Source organism: Vicia villosa, unplaced genomic scaffold (assembly GCF_029867415.1).
Source record: "Vicia villosa cultivar HV-30 ecotype Madison, WI unplaced genomic scaffold, Vvil1.0 ctg.001359F_1_1, whole genome shotgun sequence".
NCBI classification, from domain to species: domain Eukaryota; kingdom Viridiplantae; phylum Streptophyta; class Magnoliopsida; order Fabales; family Fabaceae; genus Vicia; species Vicia villosa.
Window position 1 is genome coordinate 189371 of NW_026705589.1, and position 16964 is coordinate 206334.

Below are 16964 nucleotides of genomic sequence, written 5' to 3' on the forward strand. Positions count from 1 at the left end.
AGGATTTTATAAAATTTTCATTAATACTGAGATTTGATTTGCTTGAAGTGCAAGGTAAGCTTGAATTTGATCTGAAAAGTCTCTGTCTACTTTTTCAATCGGTTGTCATTACGTGCTAATCGATTAGATTTACATAATTCAACCTCCTTAGTGAATGTTAGACCTTAATTATGTTGATTTTTCTCTTTTCAACACTTTTGCTAAAAATACTCTAATACTCATCTTTATGAATTAGAAAATAAATCTATTTATATAAGCAAAATTTTAAAATTATTATTTTAAGTAGTTAATCGATTTTTTTTAATTATTTAAATCATAATTGCACATCAGAAAACTATAAGAAAACTACTTAGCTGTAGCTAAAGCTAGTTTTTCATAGCGAAATTGCACATCAAAAAACTATAAGAAAAGTTTTCCAAACATTACCCACATTTTATTTGTGGAAAGAGCTAAATTTGTTTATATTACTTGAACTAACCATTAAAATCGCCAATGGTAAAAAGTTTCTTTTCACATTTAGTCATAAAAAAGACATTATTTTAATTTTTTATAAAAATTGAAATTAAATAATAAATTTTTATTTAAACAAAAAATATAATTAGTTATTATTTTTATTTCACACATGAAGACAATATGCACAGCGAAAAAACATGATACTCTTCTTATATATCAACAAAATAAAGGAAAACTATGGATATTGTACCAAGGAATTTGTGCCATTAATTTGCCGTGTCCCACATAGTGTGTAATTAATGTTGCACGAAACATTAAGGCTAGCACAAGAAATTAAGTTGGAGTATATATAACCCGTGTGCGAGCTTCACAAAAAGATAAGGGGTAGGACTATAAACTTTTTTAATTTAATTTCTATCTTTTATCTAACAAGTTTCACATATTTTATAATTTTAGTCTTTCAAAAAAAATTATGTTTTATATTTGTCTTTACAATTATATTATTAAATACTTGAATCTTTATGTTTTATGAAGTGTATTTGGTGAGAAAAAATAATCTTATATGTAAGTGAGTGGAAATTTGAAGTTTTAAGTGAGGTAGTGATTTTAAGAATTTATGTGTGTTTGGTTTCAGAACCAAAGACTTTTATTTATAGGCACAATTTATGGTTTGAGGGGGAAAAATAAGACTATTTGGTGGATTCAAACTCAAGTTGTATAATTTTGCTTGTTTGTGAAGAAATGAGAAAGTTATGATCCCCATGGTGAAGCACAAGCTTTAAACATGACTTAGGGTGGTTGTTCTGCACATCAGGGAGTTTCTTGTTGGATTTGTGTTGCTTTTGGTGTAGAGCAAACAAGTTAGAGGCTCAAGACAAGTTGAATTTGTGATTAAAGCTTCTTTACAAGAATGGAAGTCAAGCCTTTATGCCTAAAATCAAATGATCTTGTGAACAAAGTCTTAATCACTTGAATAATGGCTCAAAAGTGTGTGTAATCTTCTGATCATAGGGAGATTTACAAGCAAGAAGGTCTACAATCAAGGATTATGCAGATTTGGATCTATTTGCAACTTAGTTCATGCCTTGCAAAATGACCTATAATTCAAGAATGGAAGTCCAACTTCATCCCTTCGAAACTCCTAGCTCACAAATATTATGGAGGAGTTCTAATATTTTTTAGAAAGCCTTAAACATCATCTACAACTTTCATATTTGGTATTTTCTCAAATTCTCAAAGGATCGTGATGAAAAGTGGTCTCAAAGTCACTTACTTTTAGAGTTCAAAACTGTTTTGTAAAATTTTCCAAGTGTTGGAGAAAAAGTAGGCAACTTCATGACTCCATAACTTAAAATTCATTCACTTCTGAAAAAATGCTCACATAGACAAAGTTGTAGATCTTGACTTTTTCTTTAAATGAGGCTTTAGAGCATAAAATTTGGCCAAGTATTGAGGAAGTTATGGTCTTTCAAAGTTGAGCAAAAACATGTGTTTTCTTCATGAAAAAGTCAAAACCCTAATTGTTGACTTTTGAATCTTTGATTATTTTTCTTGATCAAATGAATTTAATAATCATATATTCATGATTTTGATCCTCAAATGTCCATGGTTGACCAAATTTCTCAAAAGTCAAAGCTGATCTTGAATAGTTGACTTTTTCTAAATGAATTAATTTCTTCTAAGCATCAATGGAATCAAGATCTTCTAACCAAATGGATGTTATGGGTGGATTATAATGAGACATTGGAGATCCTTCTATCATGATTTTAGCCATGGAGCCATGCTTTAACCAAAAGTCAACTCCCTCAGAGAATTAGGTTAAAAACCCTAATTGTGTACCAGATGAATTTGAAAGGTGTTGATCTTGAATTGAAACACACTTGGGCTTGGATATTAATGAGAAGAATCACTTGAGCATACGAGAAATATTGAGCTCTTTTGTGAGCCTCAAAATCCTAATTTTCCCGAGTTTCTTAATCAATTACCTATCTTGGGAAACAAGCAACAAGCAAACACAATCTTTTTGTATATTTTCTGGTTAGTAAATGATGCATGAATAATTATGTATAATGATAATGATGATGATGATCACACTCTTGGTGCTCAATTCAAGATGAGGTGGGATCTCAGGGTCAAAAATTGGGGTACTGTTAGTTACCAAATTGTGTTAATATCTTGGGTAATTTTAGGCAACTTTCAAGTCTTTTTGTGATTAATCGTAGTATTTTATTATCATTTTATATATTTATAATCTTATATTTATATTATTGTCAAATAGTGCTTATCTTTGCAATTTGTGTAGGATTTTATAGTTTTTTTGCTAGATAAATGGAAGCTTGGACCATGGAAAATGAATGGAAGATACTCCAACACCAAAAGCCAAGGATTGCTGGAAAAAGGTACCGCGCTAAGCGCGGTTTTGAGGAAATTAGAGAAGTTTCTCATGGATAGCTAAATCTCTTTTGTATCAAGATAAGATGTAATCTTCCTAGCCTTTTTTATGTTTTTCTTGTGAATATACTATGTATGAACAAGTGATGATCAATATAGATGGTTTAGTTTGTTTATTAAAGCTTTTCTTTGGTATAAGTGTTTGAGACATCAATGTTTGTATCTAGACCTAACTTTATCATCTATCAAACTATAAATTGCAGACATGAATTTAGCGTTTGATGTTTACTTAGTATCGGTTTTAAAAACGTTATTTGTATTGTTTATACGGTGGAGAAATCGTCGGTTAAACAATACGGTAAATCTAACTATATCGTTGCGGACACGGACGATATAGGCGTCGATACGTAATTATATTGATCGTTACCAAGTTCATATACGTATATTTATAAGGAGACATACAAATTTAGGTCGATGAAATCGAATCTTGATACATTTTCTTTAACTTAGAACTTTCATTAATTTACTCTTTGCTACTAAAGTGATTGAATGATCTTTTGCAAACCCAAAACTAAAGTAACATTAACTCAAGACAAAATAGGCTATAGAACGGCGGTGATATCGCAATAATCCCTGTGGATACGATATAAACGAAAAGTACACCACAATACTCTTTCAACAGGTACAACAATTATCATGACAATCTTTGCTTCTTTCGTCTTTGTGCGATCAAGCAGATCATGAATATATTTGTGTTGACTTCGAAATTATCCTTGATTAGTGGGAATGACTTCAACACCAAGAAAAAATGAATGGATCGTAAGTCTTTGATGGAAAACTTAGTGGCTATTGTTGAAATACACTTAGTAATTTCTTGATCCAAGGTGTAGACTTTGACATCTCCGTTGAGGTAAATGAATAATGATGGATCAGATTTGGAGCTGGAAAATCCATAAGAGAGTAATAAAGAATATAAGGTGTTGAACCAAGCCCGAGGGGCCTGTTTTAAGTCATACAAGGATTTCTTTAACCGACAAATATGGTCAGGGTAATCTGGATGATGAAATACTAATGGTTGTTACATGTATATTGTTTCTAGAAGTTTACCATGCAAGAACACATTATTTATATCCAACTGTCGAGTGTGCCAATGTTGTTGAATGGCCAATGTGAGAACCAGTCGAACTGTCGAAGGTTTAACCACAGGACTGAATTTTCGATCATAATCTAGTCCAGGACGTTGATGAAATCCTTTCGCGACTAGGCATTCCTTGTATATATCAACGGAACCGTCTGAGCGGCGTTTTACTCAAAACACCCACTTACATCCAATGATCTTAAACACTGTGTTATTGGGAACTAGATCCCAAGTTCTCGGTTGCATTAATGCGTTGAATTTGGATGCCACGACAACACTCCATTCAGAGGAAGCCATTTCTTGTGATACACATGTGGGTTCATGCGGTGATAGTAAAGGATATTTTATGACCAATAAATATTTTTTGTTTGGCTTATGTATATTATGCATGGACCATGTGATGGGTCTTGAAGATTCAGAGGATGATGTTGATATGAGTTTCAATGGTGGTATAGTTTGTAGTGAGGATGTCGTTGTGGGTAAAGGTGATGGTTGGTGTTATTTGAGTTTGAAGGTGTAACTTAGTGTAATAGAAATGGCATGGTTAATATTAGAGCTTCTTTGATGGGATGAGTAGGAGTCATATGGTGCTGTAATGTGAGGGATCGGTAGCATGGAATTAGGAGTTATGGTTTTAGATGTGCTAGGTTGATATGGGTGAGCCAAGATATTAGGGAGTGAGAGCCCTGAATGTTGCAACAGTAATGAAGGTGAGAGTTGAGGGTTTGGGTGTGAGAAAGGGAATTGGTCTTCAACAAAAATAAAATGGCGGGATAGATGCATCCTTCGAGTGGCTCGATCTACACAAATGTAAGAGTGATATTGTGTAGAGTAACCAAGGAAGACACATGGTATACTACGTGGGAATAATTTGTTTGGAGCATATGGACGTAGCCAATGATAACAGAGACACCCAAACACTTTAAAAACTTTTTAGGATGGAAGTTTATTGTGAAGACATTCAAAAGGTGGTTTATCACAAATTAAAGGAGTGGATATTCTGTTAATGAGATATATAGAAGTTTGAAATGCATAACACCAATATTTTGATGGAATGGAAGCATGACTTAATAACGCAGGGGTTGTTTCAACAATGTGTCGATGTTTACGCTTGGCCAGTCTGATGTGTTCCGAGATGTATGAACTCAAGACCAAATATGCACGAAATCTAGTCCCTTTTACAATTGACTAGCTTTAAATATTATATAGGGTTTTGAAAACCCTCTTGAATCTCAATCTAAGGTGGGATTCTTCCGTAGCTTCTTGATCCACTTCTACATTATTTTTTTTACAAAGATTCCAAATATTATTGGGGTGTTACATTGATAAGTGACAGGGTCGACCTTACCCGTTTAGAGTTCTAAAGTAAATTTTAAAATGAGGTCTTTAAAATATGTTTTTTAATAATAGTTTTATGGTTGCTGAGTTGAACTCAAGACGAAAAAAAATAGATCTAAATTTTACCAACTCGATTACAATTATATATTTGACTAATGTGTCATTATATATTTTTATAACCAAATAGAAAAAAATTTAGGCCTTTTTTAAAACTCAATTTAAGGCTAAAGTTTTAGTCTTAGCGGCTTGGCCCTTGCGCCGGCCAATTCGAGATATATGACCGTTAAGTAAAGTAATCAACATTGATTAAGTGCGACATTTAATTGTATTTTATAATAGTCCATAGAGTTCAAAAACATAACCTACAAATAGAGGATTTTCCCCAACTAACCTTTATCTCTAAAGCCAGAGTGATACGTAAGTTTTGACATAGTCATATTCATTTTGATAAACAAATAAATACAAGGTGCATCCAGATGTTTTTTTATATCACCAATTTCACCACACAACTTAAGAAAGCTTGACGTAGTCGTTTTGACAAATTTCCATTCTGTAATCATACTCATTTAATTAGTATTGGTTCAACCATATAGTTGACTATGGTCACTTAATTTACTGGATTTTAATTTATTGTAATAGACGGCATCATAACATAACCCACCTAATATTAAATTTTGTTGCACCAATTCACAACTGCATGCATCCAATTTTCCACCTCAACTCAACTACTAAATCGTAATATTTCTTTTCATTTATAATTATCTGTTTTCTATTCAATATTTGATTTTTGCTTTTGTTTTTTCATTCACTTTTTCCAATCAATTGTTACCAACTTGTGAAAATTTTAATGTTTAAGAGTTTATGTAGTTTAATTAGTAAAAAGAAACCGGTGTATCCAGAATGAAAATATTTCTTTCTGGCCGGCATTTGGCTAAGATATTTTCATAAAATAAAATTAAACACAAATTAGGCACTTAACAAAAAACATATTCATCTTCATCAATACCATAACTGGTGAGTGGTGACAAATATTAGCTTGATATCATGCATGATTTAAGGGTGGATTATTGGGCAGCCAAGTGGCTTAACTTTCAACTGATAAAATTAATATTATTTATCAAAATATTATTATTAGATTTATTTAGTGAAATATTTCAGTGAGATAGAATTTAATAAATAATAAATATTATATGTAAAGAATAGAGATGTTAATTTACCTCTATTAGTGGGAATTCTCGTGGGAATTTTCTGTTTGGAGTATCAAAGACAGAGATTTTTTCTCTTACGGGGACTGAGATGGAGAACAAAGTCTCCTCGAAGGCACTTCGGAGACGGGGTGACGTAAATACCCCCACGTGGAGTTCCCGCCCGCCTAAAATAGCATAATGTCTTTAATTTATATATAATTTTAAATTATTATGTAAAGTATTATGTAAAGGTTATTTGTCATTTCATATAATTAATCTTATACATAAATTTAAAATATACATGTATTGTTGAGATCTAAATGGTTATTTCAAATTTTTTTAGTTTAAAATTTTGGTGATAATGACATTCAGTATTATAGATTAAGTATTATTAAAATAATATATTTATCACCAAGGAATTATTTCTAAATTTTTTTTGGATAGTTTTTGAAGCTTTTACTATTAATTTGGTTTAGAATAATACATAAAAAAAAATCATGTTTATGGATCTCCGCAAAAACCTTAGGGATTTGTGGGAACCCGCGGAGATCCGCGGAAACGAGGATGGGGGACAAAATCCTTCCGTATCAGGAATCCGAAACGAGAATGGAGAATAGATTCGAGGGCGGAGATTGTGATGAGAATGTATCTCCTGCCCCCAAATCTATTTTAAATGCAATATTAATTCTATTTTGTTACTTATAAATATTAACAATATAATTACTTATAAATATTAACAATATAATTAATAAATAATATTAAATTATATTGTTAATATTTATAAGTAACAAAATAGAATTAATATTGCATTTAAAATTAAAAAAAAAAAAAAGATAACATATTTTAAAATAGCTTACTCTTTCTAGAACAAAACCCATCCAAAAAGGAAAGAAGGCTCTTCTAATTAATGTTGGCACTTAAAGGGATGGACTAATTAATGATATCACTACTTTTGTTTATACTAATAATAATAATAAAAGAAGAACCAAAGTTTATTGACTTTATGTTTTTCATTTCTGTTTCTGATTTTGTCGTTAGCTTTTCAGCTTCACCAAACTTTTACAGCCCTTTTAAATGCTTAGAGACAGTTGAACATTGATCTGAAAAACATGCAAAATCAGTAAGAAAAATAGACACACAAACAGATGAAAAGCATATTAAAACAGCATTGAAAAAAACTACAAAAGTAGTCTTAGAATTTATTTCTCTGTCTCTACTCAACTACCTTTTATTTATTACTAGTACAACTACACAGAGATATAACTATAACCTCACTTGTGAGCTGTGACTTGAATCATAATCATCATCATCATCATCACAGTTCTGAAACATATACCTTTTGCTGCAGATTCTCTTTCACTTTGAGTTTTCACTATGTCAGAGGTTTACACTGTCAAGGTTGAGGAAGGAATGCCTGCTACATCTGATGGAAAGCCATCTGTAGGCCCTGTATATAGATGCATTTATGCTAAAGATGGTCTTTTGGAGTTGCCTTCTGGTTTAGAGTCCCCTTGGGATTTCTTCAGGTCACTGTCTACTTTGTTTTACTTGTTATTTATTGAGTTTGTAAGAAGCTAAGAGTTTCTGATATGCTAGTTTTATATATGGATTTTGAGCTTTTCTTAGAAGTTTTATGTTTACTTTGACAGGGATTCTGTTAAGAGGAACCCGGACAATCAAATGCTTGGAAGACGTCAAAAACTCGATTCTAAAGTACCTAATTCATCTTCATTGTATTTTCAATTCCACGAGTTATTTGTTATAGTTTCAAGAGTTCAAAATATTTAAATTGAATTTTCAGGCGGGACCATATTCATGGCTCACGTATAAAGAGGTCTATGATGCTTCCATCCAAATGGGATCAGCCATGAGAAGTCGTGGTGTCAATCCTGTGAGTTTTCACCGGTTCCCGCTCTGAACTTAAATATACGCAAAAATATAACGTGCATGTATTTAGCCGATATTGGGACACGTTAAATGTGAAATTTATGATCTGACTAATGATTTTATGTCACTAGGGAGATCATTGTGGCATATATGGTGCCAACTGTCCTGAATGGGTCATTGCAATGGAGGTATAGTACTTGGTTTGTAATTGAATCATCATTCTTATTATATTGATTGTTTTTGTTGATTAATAAGAACTAATCTGATTCAATTTTCCTATTTTGCAGGCTTGCAATTGCTCTGCAGTAACATATGTTCCATTGTATGACACCCTTGGTATGTGTTTTTTGCCTTCACGGTTGTTTGTTTAGATAACATATATATTATATTATAAGCATAATTTCTATAACAAAACATAAATAAAGTCAAAATGTTTTCATATACAAGTCATGAACAGTTTTCATAAGCTATCTTGGAGAGCTTGTGGAAATAAACCAAAAATAGCTTGTGAGACAAACAACATCATAGTTGTCATAACTTTAACCTGTGTTTATGCCCAACAGGTCCTAATGCTGTGGAGTTTATCATAAACCATGCTGAAGTTTCAATCGCTTTTGTTCAAGAAAATAAAATTCCATCTGTATGTTCTAGTTCTTTGATCTCAATGTTTTCACTATTGCAAGACGGAAAATCTAACACATTTAATTGTTCTACTGTTAAATCTTCTGAGAGAGACCAAAGAATCTGTCATATTTTTCCATTCCTAAACTAACTTTTGTTTCCACAGATTTTGTCATGTCTTGATCGATGTTCTTCAAATCTTAAAAGTAGGTCAAGCATTACTATCTTATTTACACTTAGTCAAGTTTTAAGGTTATTTTTTACGATATTTAATGCAAACTAACCTGTGTAAATTAATGTTGTAGCTATTGTGAGCTTCAGAAATGTTTCAGCCACACAAAAGAAGGAAGCTGAGGAATTTGGCACATCCTGCTTCTCCTGGGACGAGTTTCTCCAGTTGGTAAGATATTTTCAGCGTTTTAAATTATGGTTGCAGTCGCGCGCTTACTAGGAAAGTTCATGGTTCGATTCAAGAAGAAGCAAACTCTTACAACAGTTCGCTAAAACTGAACCGATAAGCTTGTTTACAACTGCCTATTGCTGTGCAAATAGTAGCATGAACAATTTTGACTGGACCAGTATTTTTCTTTCTTTCTTCAGGGAAGTTTAGAATGGGATCTACCACCAAAAAATAAGACTGACATTTGCACAATAATGTACACAAGTGGAACAACCGGAGAACCGAAAGGTGTCATTATTAAGAATGAGGCTTTCATGTCTGAAGTGTTGTCTATTGATCAAATTATCATGTTAACAGACAGAGTGGTAAGATAACCAGTTTTTTAAAACTTCAAGGATTTCAGATTAAACTTCTTCATATTATCTAAAGATTGATACAATGCATGAAAAAAACAAAGTTGAGTTTTCTTTAGTGATGAAACCATATAGTAGTGACAGGAAATATTCTACATTGTAATATTTGTAGGCTGCAGACGACGATATATACTTCTCCTTTCTTCCCCTGGCTCATGTATACGACCAGATAATGGCGACCTATTGTATATTCAAGGGCTCCTCAATAGGATTTTGGCAAGGCGTAAGACTTTGATTTCGTTTCCAGTTCATTCTTTCCAAGTCTTTTGTTTCAACTCCTAATATGTCTTATAAAATTTTCTATTTTAAATCATGCAGGATGTTAGATTCTTGATGGATGATGTTCAGGCATTGAAACCAACTATATTTTGTGGTGTTCCTAGAGTTTTTGATCGTATTTGCTCCGGTAAGACACCAATATATTCTTCTCATCTTTATAACTTTCTTATACTTGTGTAACTATATTATCCAAGAAGCACTAACTATATGCTTTTCACATGAAGGTATCAAAAGCAAAGTTTTATCTGCTGGATCAATCAAAAGTGCATTGTTTCATTATGCATACAACTAGTACGTTTACAACAATACTCTTTTGAGTGATTTAGTTATATGTTAGTGTGTAAACTAATCAAGAGTTCATTAACAGTAAGTTAAGTTACCTAGAAAAGGGTCTTCAACAGCATAAAGCAGCACCTCTGTTTGATAGGCTTGTGTTTGATAAGGTAAACTACCTGTTTTAGTGAATTCTTTTCGCTAAGTTTTTTTCAGTCGCAACTAAAAAATATCGGTTTTATTGGTAGACAAAACAAGCACTCGGTGGACGCGTTCGCATCCTATTATCAGGAGCTGCTCCATTGCCTATACATGTGGAAGAGTGTTTGAGAGTCACTAGTGGATCCACATTATCACAAGGATATGGTATATGAATAAATGAATCTTCTTCCTAGCAAAATGTTGTGACTTGTGATTGTGTGTGACATATTAATCTATTATTTTTTGCGTGTCAGGTCTTACTGAAAGCTGTGCTGGGTGTTTCACATCGATTGGCGATGTGTTTTCTATGATGGGAACAGTTGGAATCCCCATGACAACCATTGAGGCCAGACTTGAATCTGTACCAGAGATGGGATACGATGCACTTTCCAGTGAACCCCGCGGAGAAATTTGCCTGAGAGGAAATTCATTGTTCTCTGGTTACCACAAGCGACAAGATCTTACTCAAGAGGTTATTGTCGATGGTTGGTTTCATACAGGTATATTGATTTATCCCTAGTAACTAACTGAGGCACATATGAAACCCACACTGGCTCCAAATGCAGTATGTTAAGATATGATTTTGATATCGTTGCAGGCGATATCGGAGAATGGCAACCAAATGGAGCCATGAAAATTATTGATAGGAAAAAGAACATCTTTAAATTGTCTCAAGGAGAATACATTGCTGTAGAGAATATTGAAAGCAAGTATCTGCAATGCCCTCTTATAACATCGGTATGCTTCTATACCGAAGCAAGAATTCTATTGGATATAAGTGTTTAAGGAAAGTTCATTTATAATAAATAAAAACATTTCTGTGTTTTCAGATTTGGGTATATGGAAACAGTTTTGAGTCATTCTTGGTGGCTGTGGTGGTTCCTGAAAGAAAGGTTCTTGAGGATTGGGCAGTAGAGCATAACTTTACTGGCGACTTTAAATCTGTGTGCGAAAATTTAAAGGCAAGAAAATACATTTTGGATGAGCTCAGAAGCACTGGTCAGAAACTCCAAGTATGTATTATATATGATTTTCTTATGCTATGCTGCTTATTTTTGGTAGTATATGATGCATGATGAATGTGTGTGCTAGCTACATCTGACATGAATGAAACTCTTTCAGCTTAGGGGATTTGAGCTGCTCAAAGGTATTTATCTGGAACCATCTCCCTTTGACATAGAGAGAGATCTAGTAACTCCAACATTCAAATTGAAGAGACCTCAATTACTGAAATACTACAAGGTAACTTGTTTCATTTTCTATGATTAATATGTCATATTTATTAACTTACTATTGCACTTTATGCTTTTCTTAAATACACTAATGTTACTCTCTGCAAACATTACTTGGCAGGATCAAGTTGATGAACTTTACAAGGAAGCAAAAGGAACAATGGCATGAGCCATGTGATGCAAAATCTATTTGGTTTTATGTACATTTAATTATATTGATTAAAGTGATAATAATCTATTAATATAGTATAGTAGTATGTTAAAACAGCAATGTAATTCTTGTCAGTTTAATTAAGTAATAAGATCATTTCTATGAAATGTTAGAACCTTCTCCAACTTAAACAGCAATGAATGCACTTCCAGAAACACAATGGTGTATGATCACACAGCATAGAAGTACAATGATTTCCACATGTACAATATTCAATTCGTGAATACAAAAGAAGATAAGAACATACAGCAATATTAACCATTTTCTTAAGGATTAATGAAGCCAAAAAAGTATTCAGATAATATTTCACTTCATATTTATACACATACAAACTATAGGGACACGTGTCAGTCCCTAAAATCAGTTTCGATCAAATGAACAGCGTAGAAGCCAAATGGTTACACTTACATTGACTAAATACTAATTTTTCACTCTATCATTATCCCTATGTAGTGATATAGAGAACCAGTGTCCAGATGGGATAGACTAATAGAAGGATTATGCCAACTGTATTTGATATGCCATTAGCTTTTGTGAATGAATCTCTAAAACCACCAGAAGCCCGAATATGTTCTTGCATCAAATAACATGCAATGATAAGGCACACTACCACCCCAACTGCGTTGCTTCTAAAGGTGTTTGCAAATAGATCAGGCGCAACAACAAGAAGAAGAATCAAAGCAGCAGGCAATTCTAGCCAATCTGCGATAACCGTGACGAAAGATTAGAAATTATTCCGGGGAAAGTGTTTTGTAGTTTTCTTTCTTTTCCCATTTTTCAAGTTTGAAAGGATGTGGAACAGTTTGAACTGATAAGTTTCTACATAACAGCAAATATGCTGACATAGACACCATTATAATGTGCATCAAATAAAAAAGAGCAAGAATACTTTCTTTGAAATTGTACTATACCAGGAAAATGTTTTGGAACGAAAAGCCGTAATACAACAGCAATGAGAGCAATCCATCTCCCAATCTCTCCTCTGTGAAGTGAGGAAAATAAGTCACATGATATGATACCAAAATAAATTAAAAAGCAGAAAGTTTAGTATTGAAGAAATGTGAATGGTATTGGTAGGGAGTTAGTAATAGTAAAGCAAGAAAAGCTAACCACCTGAAGATGGTGAAAATCAATGAAGGCAGGCTGAAGAAAATGTAAGGAATGAGTAGTGATGTGAAAATGTTGGTCTTCCAGTTTGTACGATCCAAAATCAACAAATAACTGCAGTGCACAAATAAAAAATTACATCAATAACATAAAAAATAAAAAAAATCCCTCTTGAGCAAAACAGTTTCTAGCAACTTTACTCTAGACACAAACATCAAACCTAGCTTTGGAAGACAAAAAGGAAAGCTAAAGTAACCGTTAACATGGACTAAAATTGAACTCTGTTGAGGCATGACTCATATTCACTAATAAGTGGACATACGCTCGAACAAACCTGTAATTAAGACAGCATTGCATAACAAAAAAACTACATTATCTCTCTCATCGTCTCCGAGGATACATAGGCACATTGGGAAGAAATTTGTGATTAATTGTTCTGTTTGATTTAAAAGTTGTAGAATTCCTACATCCTCTCCCCCTTGGTGTCTCAAATTTGAGAGGAGGAAGGCAAGGAAGAAACTTTGCAAATCCATAGTAGTTGCATGCAAGACCACCCATTCATAACAAGATCAAAATTGGATTTTCTCTTGGAACTATCATCTTCTTCCTAAATTCTAAAGTTGTTACAAGAACTTGGAGAGGATTGAAGCATAGCAGAACAAGTTTGGAGTTAGGGTTGCAAGGAGCAAGAGAAGGAAGTCTTGACAAAATCTCAAGATGCATGGAACTAGAAATTAAACATACAAGTGAAGAACAACAATTGCAACCTCCTATTCTCTCCCTCCATTGACCTACATAGAGATTCGGTCACTATTTTGCTCATAACTCATGCTACATAAGTCTTTTAGGAGTGAAACTTAAACCATTAGATAATAGTAGACTGAATTTATCATAAACTATGAAGCACGGACACTTGGAAACACGTCATTGACCTTTACACATTGACACCGATACTAATTTGAAAAAATAAATAAATTAAATATAATCACAAGTGTTCGTGACGGTTCCGGAAACCGACACTAACAAACCAAAAGAAGTTGCCTAGTTCTACATTGGGATCTACAACTACAATTTTAGCCTCAATATAATGACAACAAATCAATTTAAAAAGTGAAATAAATAAAATGAATGAATCAAAGAGAAATGAGAGGAGTGCTGATTACATACATAGCAGAAATGGAAGCTATGAATTGGAGGACGGAGATTCCAGAACCAGAGACACCAAGCATGATGATGACATGTTGAGTGAGGTTATCAGCAGCCACAGCAAGGTCATTGAGATCAGAGGTAATCAATTTCGCTGTTGCTTCATCTTGAAAATCTGTCCTCATTGCCAAGTAGTTCTTCGTCTTCCACATTGGGAACTCAGCAATGGCAAAGATGGAAACTGTGGTTCATAACACAGGAAAGAGATCTAGTGTTTTGTTGTTTACTGTGAGGACTCATAGGATCACGACGTGGAAGTTATTAGATTATGAGCTGGCGTCTCTTATTTAATTTTGGGTTAAATATCTTTGTAGTAGCTATAAAATTATCAAAAATGTTTTTTAATTCTTATAAAAAAAATATTGACTTTTAGTCCTTGTAAAATTATTTTTGCACGCAATTTTAGTCCCTTTATAAGAACTAAAACTGAGTGCAAAAATAATTTTATAAGGGAGTAAATGTTAATATTTTTTTTATAAGAACTAAAAATCAAAATTGAGATATTTATAGAAAAAAATATATATTTAACCCTTTAATTTTACTTTTCTTAAATATTTATTTCATTTTTATATCTATAGTGTAACGATAAAAAAAAAAAAACTAGTACTAGAAGCCTGATTGGTTTCCTAAGGACAGAAAGAGTGGGAGAACTCAATTCTCATAAATTCAAGAAATTTTGTTAAGAGAAGGGAAAAAGAGACAACTCATTGCCTACTATTCTCAAAAAATGAAGTATCTGAAAGGAAGAATATATCATCATGAACATGACTAGAAGCATGTTAGTAGAGAAAGGAATACGTAAGATATTTTGGCCTCAAAATGTGCACTAAGCAAATTATGTTTTGAATAGAAGTCCTAGTGCAGCCATACCAAAGACAACTTGTGAGGAAGCTTAGCACAAGTCAAAACCATCAATTTAACAATTCAAAATCTTTATACTAGATGCCCAAAGAAGGAAGTTTGATGACAATAGCATGAAGTGCGTCTTCTTGGTAGGCAGTGATACATCCAAGGCAATATCTGCAAATACAAGCAGGGATGTGGTGTTTGCTAAAAATGAGAAGTGGACTTAGAATAAAGAGAAGGAAGTTGAAGGTGTGGAGTTTGGTATTGATGAAGATATAGTGAAAACAATTATCACTACTACAAAAAACACATCTAACGTCAAATGCGAAATATGTTTGATCTCGGCTACGCAAGCGAGGTAACGAAGGGCGTCATGAAAAGCTATCCCTTATCACCCCGGTTATTAAAACGCCGAGGGGTAAAGTTAACTGCACGTGAGTTTGATTTCCAGCATCAGCATTTTTATTATTTTTAAAATTAAACGGCGCGCCTAATATTAGCACTCGGTGTTTTGAAGAACCGAGGTAATAAATCAATATTCGTAACAAAAAGAGAACAACAACAACAGTAATAAAGAATAAGAACAACAACAATAACAACAACAACAACAACAAAAACAACAATAATGGAGAACAACAACAACAAGAACAAGAATAACATCAATGACACAATTCTATTATGAACCAAACAACCAACAATGTACACATCATTACATCAAATTATGCACAAGAAGGAGTGGGAGGAATATCAAAGAAGGGAAAAAGAAATTGATAAGTGCCAAAATATACTTATTTTGTGTATGTAAATAGTGGCACTTATCGATACTTTTGTTAATACCGTTTGAATAATTCCCCGTTTTGTGTATAAATACGTATACTTTGTGAATAGTTGTATTTTCATATACTTTTATACCATTTGATAGTTTTTCCTTTGTTTTTATAGGTATTCATGCTTATTGGAGCCTTGAGGAATAAAGTGTCAAAGGCACGGCTTCGATTTCGCAATTTTGGTGAAAGCCCGCTTAGCCACCATCAAGCGGACTTCCATAGGCTCAAAATAAGGATGATCAAAATCATCATTTTGGTTTCCACTCATTCATTATTGGATATAGCATTGAATAAGCTTTCCAACGCTTCGAACCGGGCGCAATTCGGAGTTACGGTTCTCAACTTATGGCAAAAACAAGATTTCACTTTTGCTGTCAGCCGCTAAGCGGGAGTACCTCCGCTGAGCGACCATGACAGATATCAGCTCGTTAAATAGGGGTAAAAATCATATTTTTAGGTTATGTTTTGGGGTAATTGTTCCCAAATCATCAAACCTTCATTCTTAGGGTAGATTAGCTTAGAAAACAACTTCAGAGGTTGCATTTGGATGATCGGAGGTGGATTGAGCGTCGAACGGAGCTGACAAACCGGGAGATTTTCGGTTCATTTCTCTTCTTCTTTGTGTATTTCTCTTTGGTTGGGTTTTGTTTGTATATTTACTTGAATCTTATGTATATTTACCGATTATAATGTTATATTTAACTTGCTTTACGAATCTGTGTTGATGTTATCCTGGATTTTTGCTCTATGCTGGGGATTTGGGGTGCTTTAGAGATAAACTTCTTGAATCCTTATCTAGGATGATAATCTGTTGGCTCTGAACTCTAGAGATAGATTTAGAGCTAGCATTCACCGATTGTATCTGTACTTAATGCTTTCGTGTTTGAGCGGCGCGCGAGAGATCGCTGATGCGAGAACACGGATGTTCTCGTGACTTCGCGTTAGAGATAACCT

At 33.4% G+C, this 16964-nt stretch overlaps 2 protein-coding genes across 2 annotated transcripts; one reads left to right on the forward strand and one right to left on the reverse strand.

Annotated features, from left to right (window-relative positions):
• Positions 1–7623: 7623 nt before the first annotated feature.
• LOC131634809 (probable CoA ligase CCL6) lies at positions 7624–12180 on the forward strand. Its single transcript, XM_058905432.1, has 19 exons — positions 7624–8033; positions 8157–8220; positions 8309–8398; positions 8526–8582; positions 8682–8730; positions 8958–9034; positions 9182–9221; positions 9321–9415; positions 9616–9780; positions 9941–10051; positions 10147–10234; positions 10332–10398; positions 10475–10550; positions 10629–10746; positions 10836–11081; positions 11180–11319; positions 11412–11594; positions 11704–11823; positions 11935–12180. The coding sequence occupies exons 1-19, from the start codon at positions 7882–7884 to the stop codon at positions 11980–11982; spliced, it is 1986 nt and encodes a 661-aa protein (XP_058761415.1). The 5' UTR covers positions 7624–7881; the 3' UTR covers positions 11983–12180.
• Positions 12181–12260: 80 nt separating this feature from the next.
• LOC131634810 (cold-regulated 413 plasma membrane protein 1-like) lies at positions 12261–14572 on the reverse strand. The gene is made up of 4 exons (XM_058905433.1): positions 14299–14572; positions 13138–13245; positions 12936–13006; positions 12261–12726 (listed from the first exon to the last, which is right to left on the reverse strand). The coding sequence occupies exons 1-4, from the start codon at positions 14487–14489 to the stop codon at positions 12470–12472; spliced, it is 627 nt and encodes a 208-aa protein (XP_058761416.1). The 5' UTR covers positions 14490–14572; the 3' UTR covers positions 12261–12469.
• Positions 14573–16964: the final 2392 nt, after the last annotated feature.

Coding starts and splice junctions, on each gene's coding strand:
- LOC131634809 (XM_058905432.1), top strand. CDS start 7,882: ATGTCAGAGGTTTACACTGTCAAGGTTGAGGAAGGAATGCCTGCTACA. Junction 8,583..8,681: donor AATGGGTCATTGCAATGGAG/GTATAGTACTTG, acceptor CCTATTTTGCAG/GCTTGCAATTGCTCTGCAGT. Junction 9,222..9,320: donor ATGTTCTTCAAATCTTAAAA/GTAGGTCAAGCA, acceptor TTAATGTTGTAG/CTATTGTGAGCTTCAGAAAT.
- LOC131634810 (XM_058905433.1), bottom strand. CDS start 14,489: ATGTGGAAGACGAAGAACTACTTGGCAATGAGGACAGATTTTCAAGAT. Junction 13,007..13,137: donor TTGATTTTCACCATCTTCAG/GTGGTTAGCTTT, acceptor CTCACTTCACAG/AGGAGAGATTGGGAGATGGA. Junction 12,727..12,935: donor CGTTCCAAAACATTTTCCTG/GTATAGTACAAT, acceptor CGGTTATCGCAG/ATTGGCTAGAATTGCCTGCT.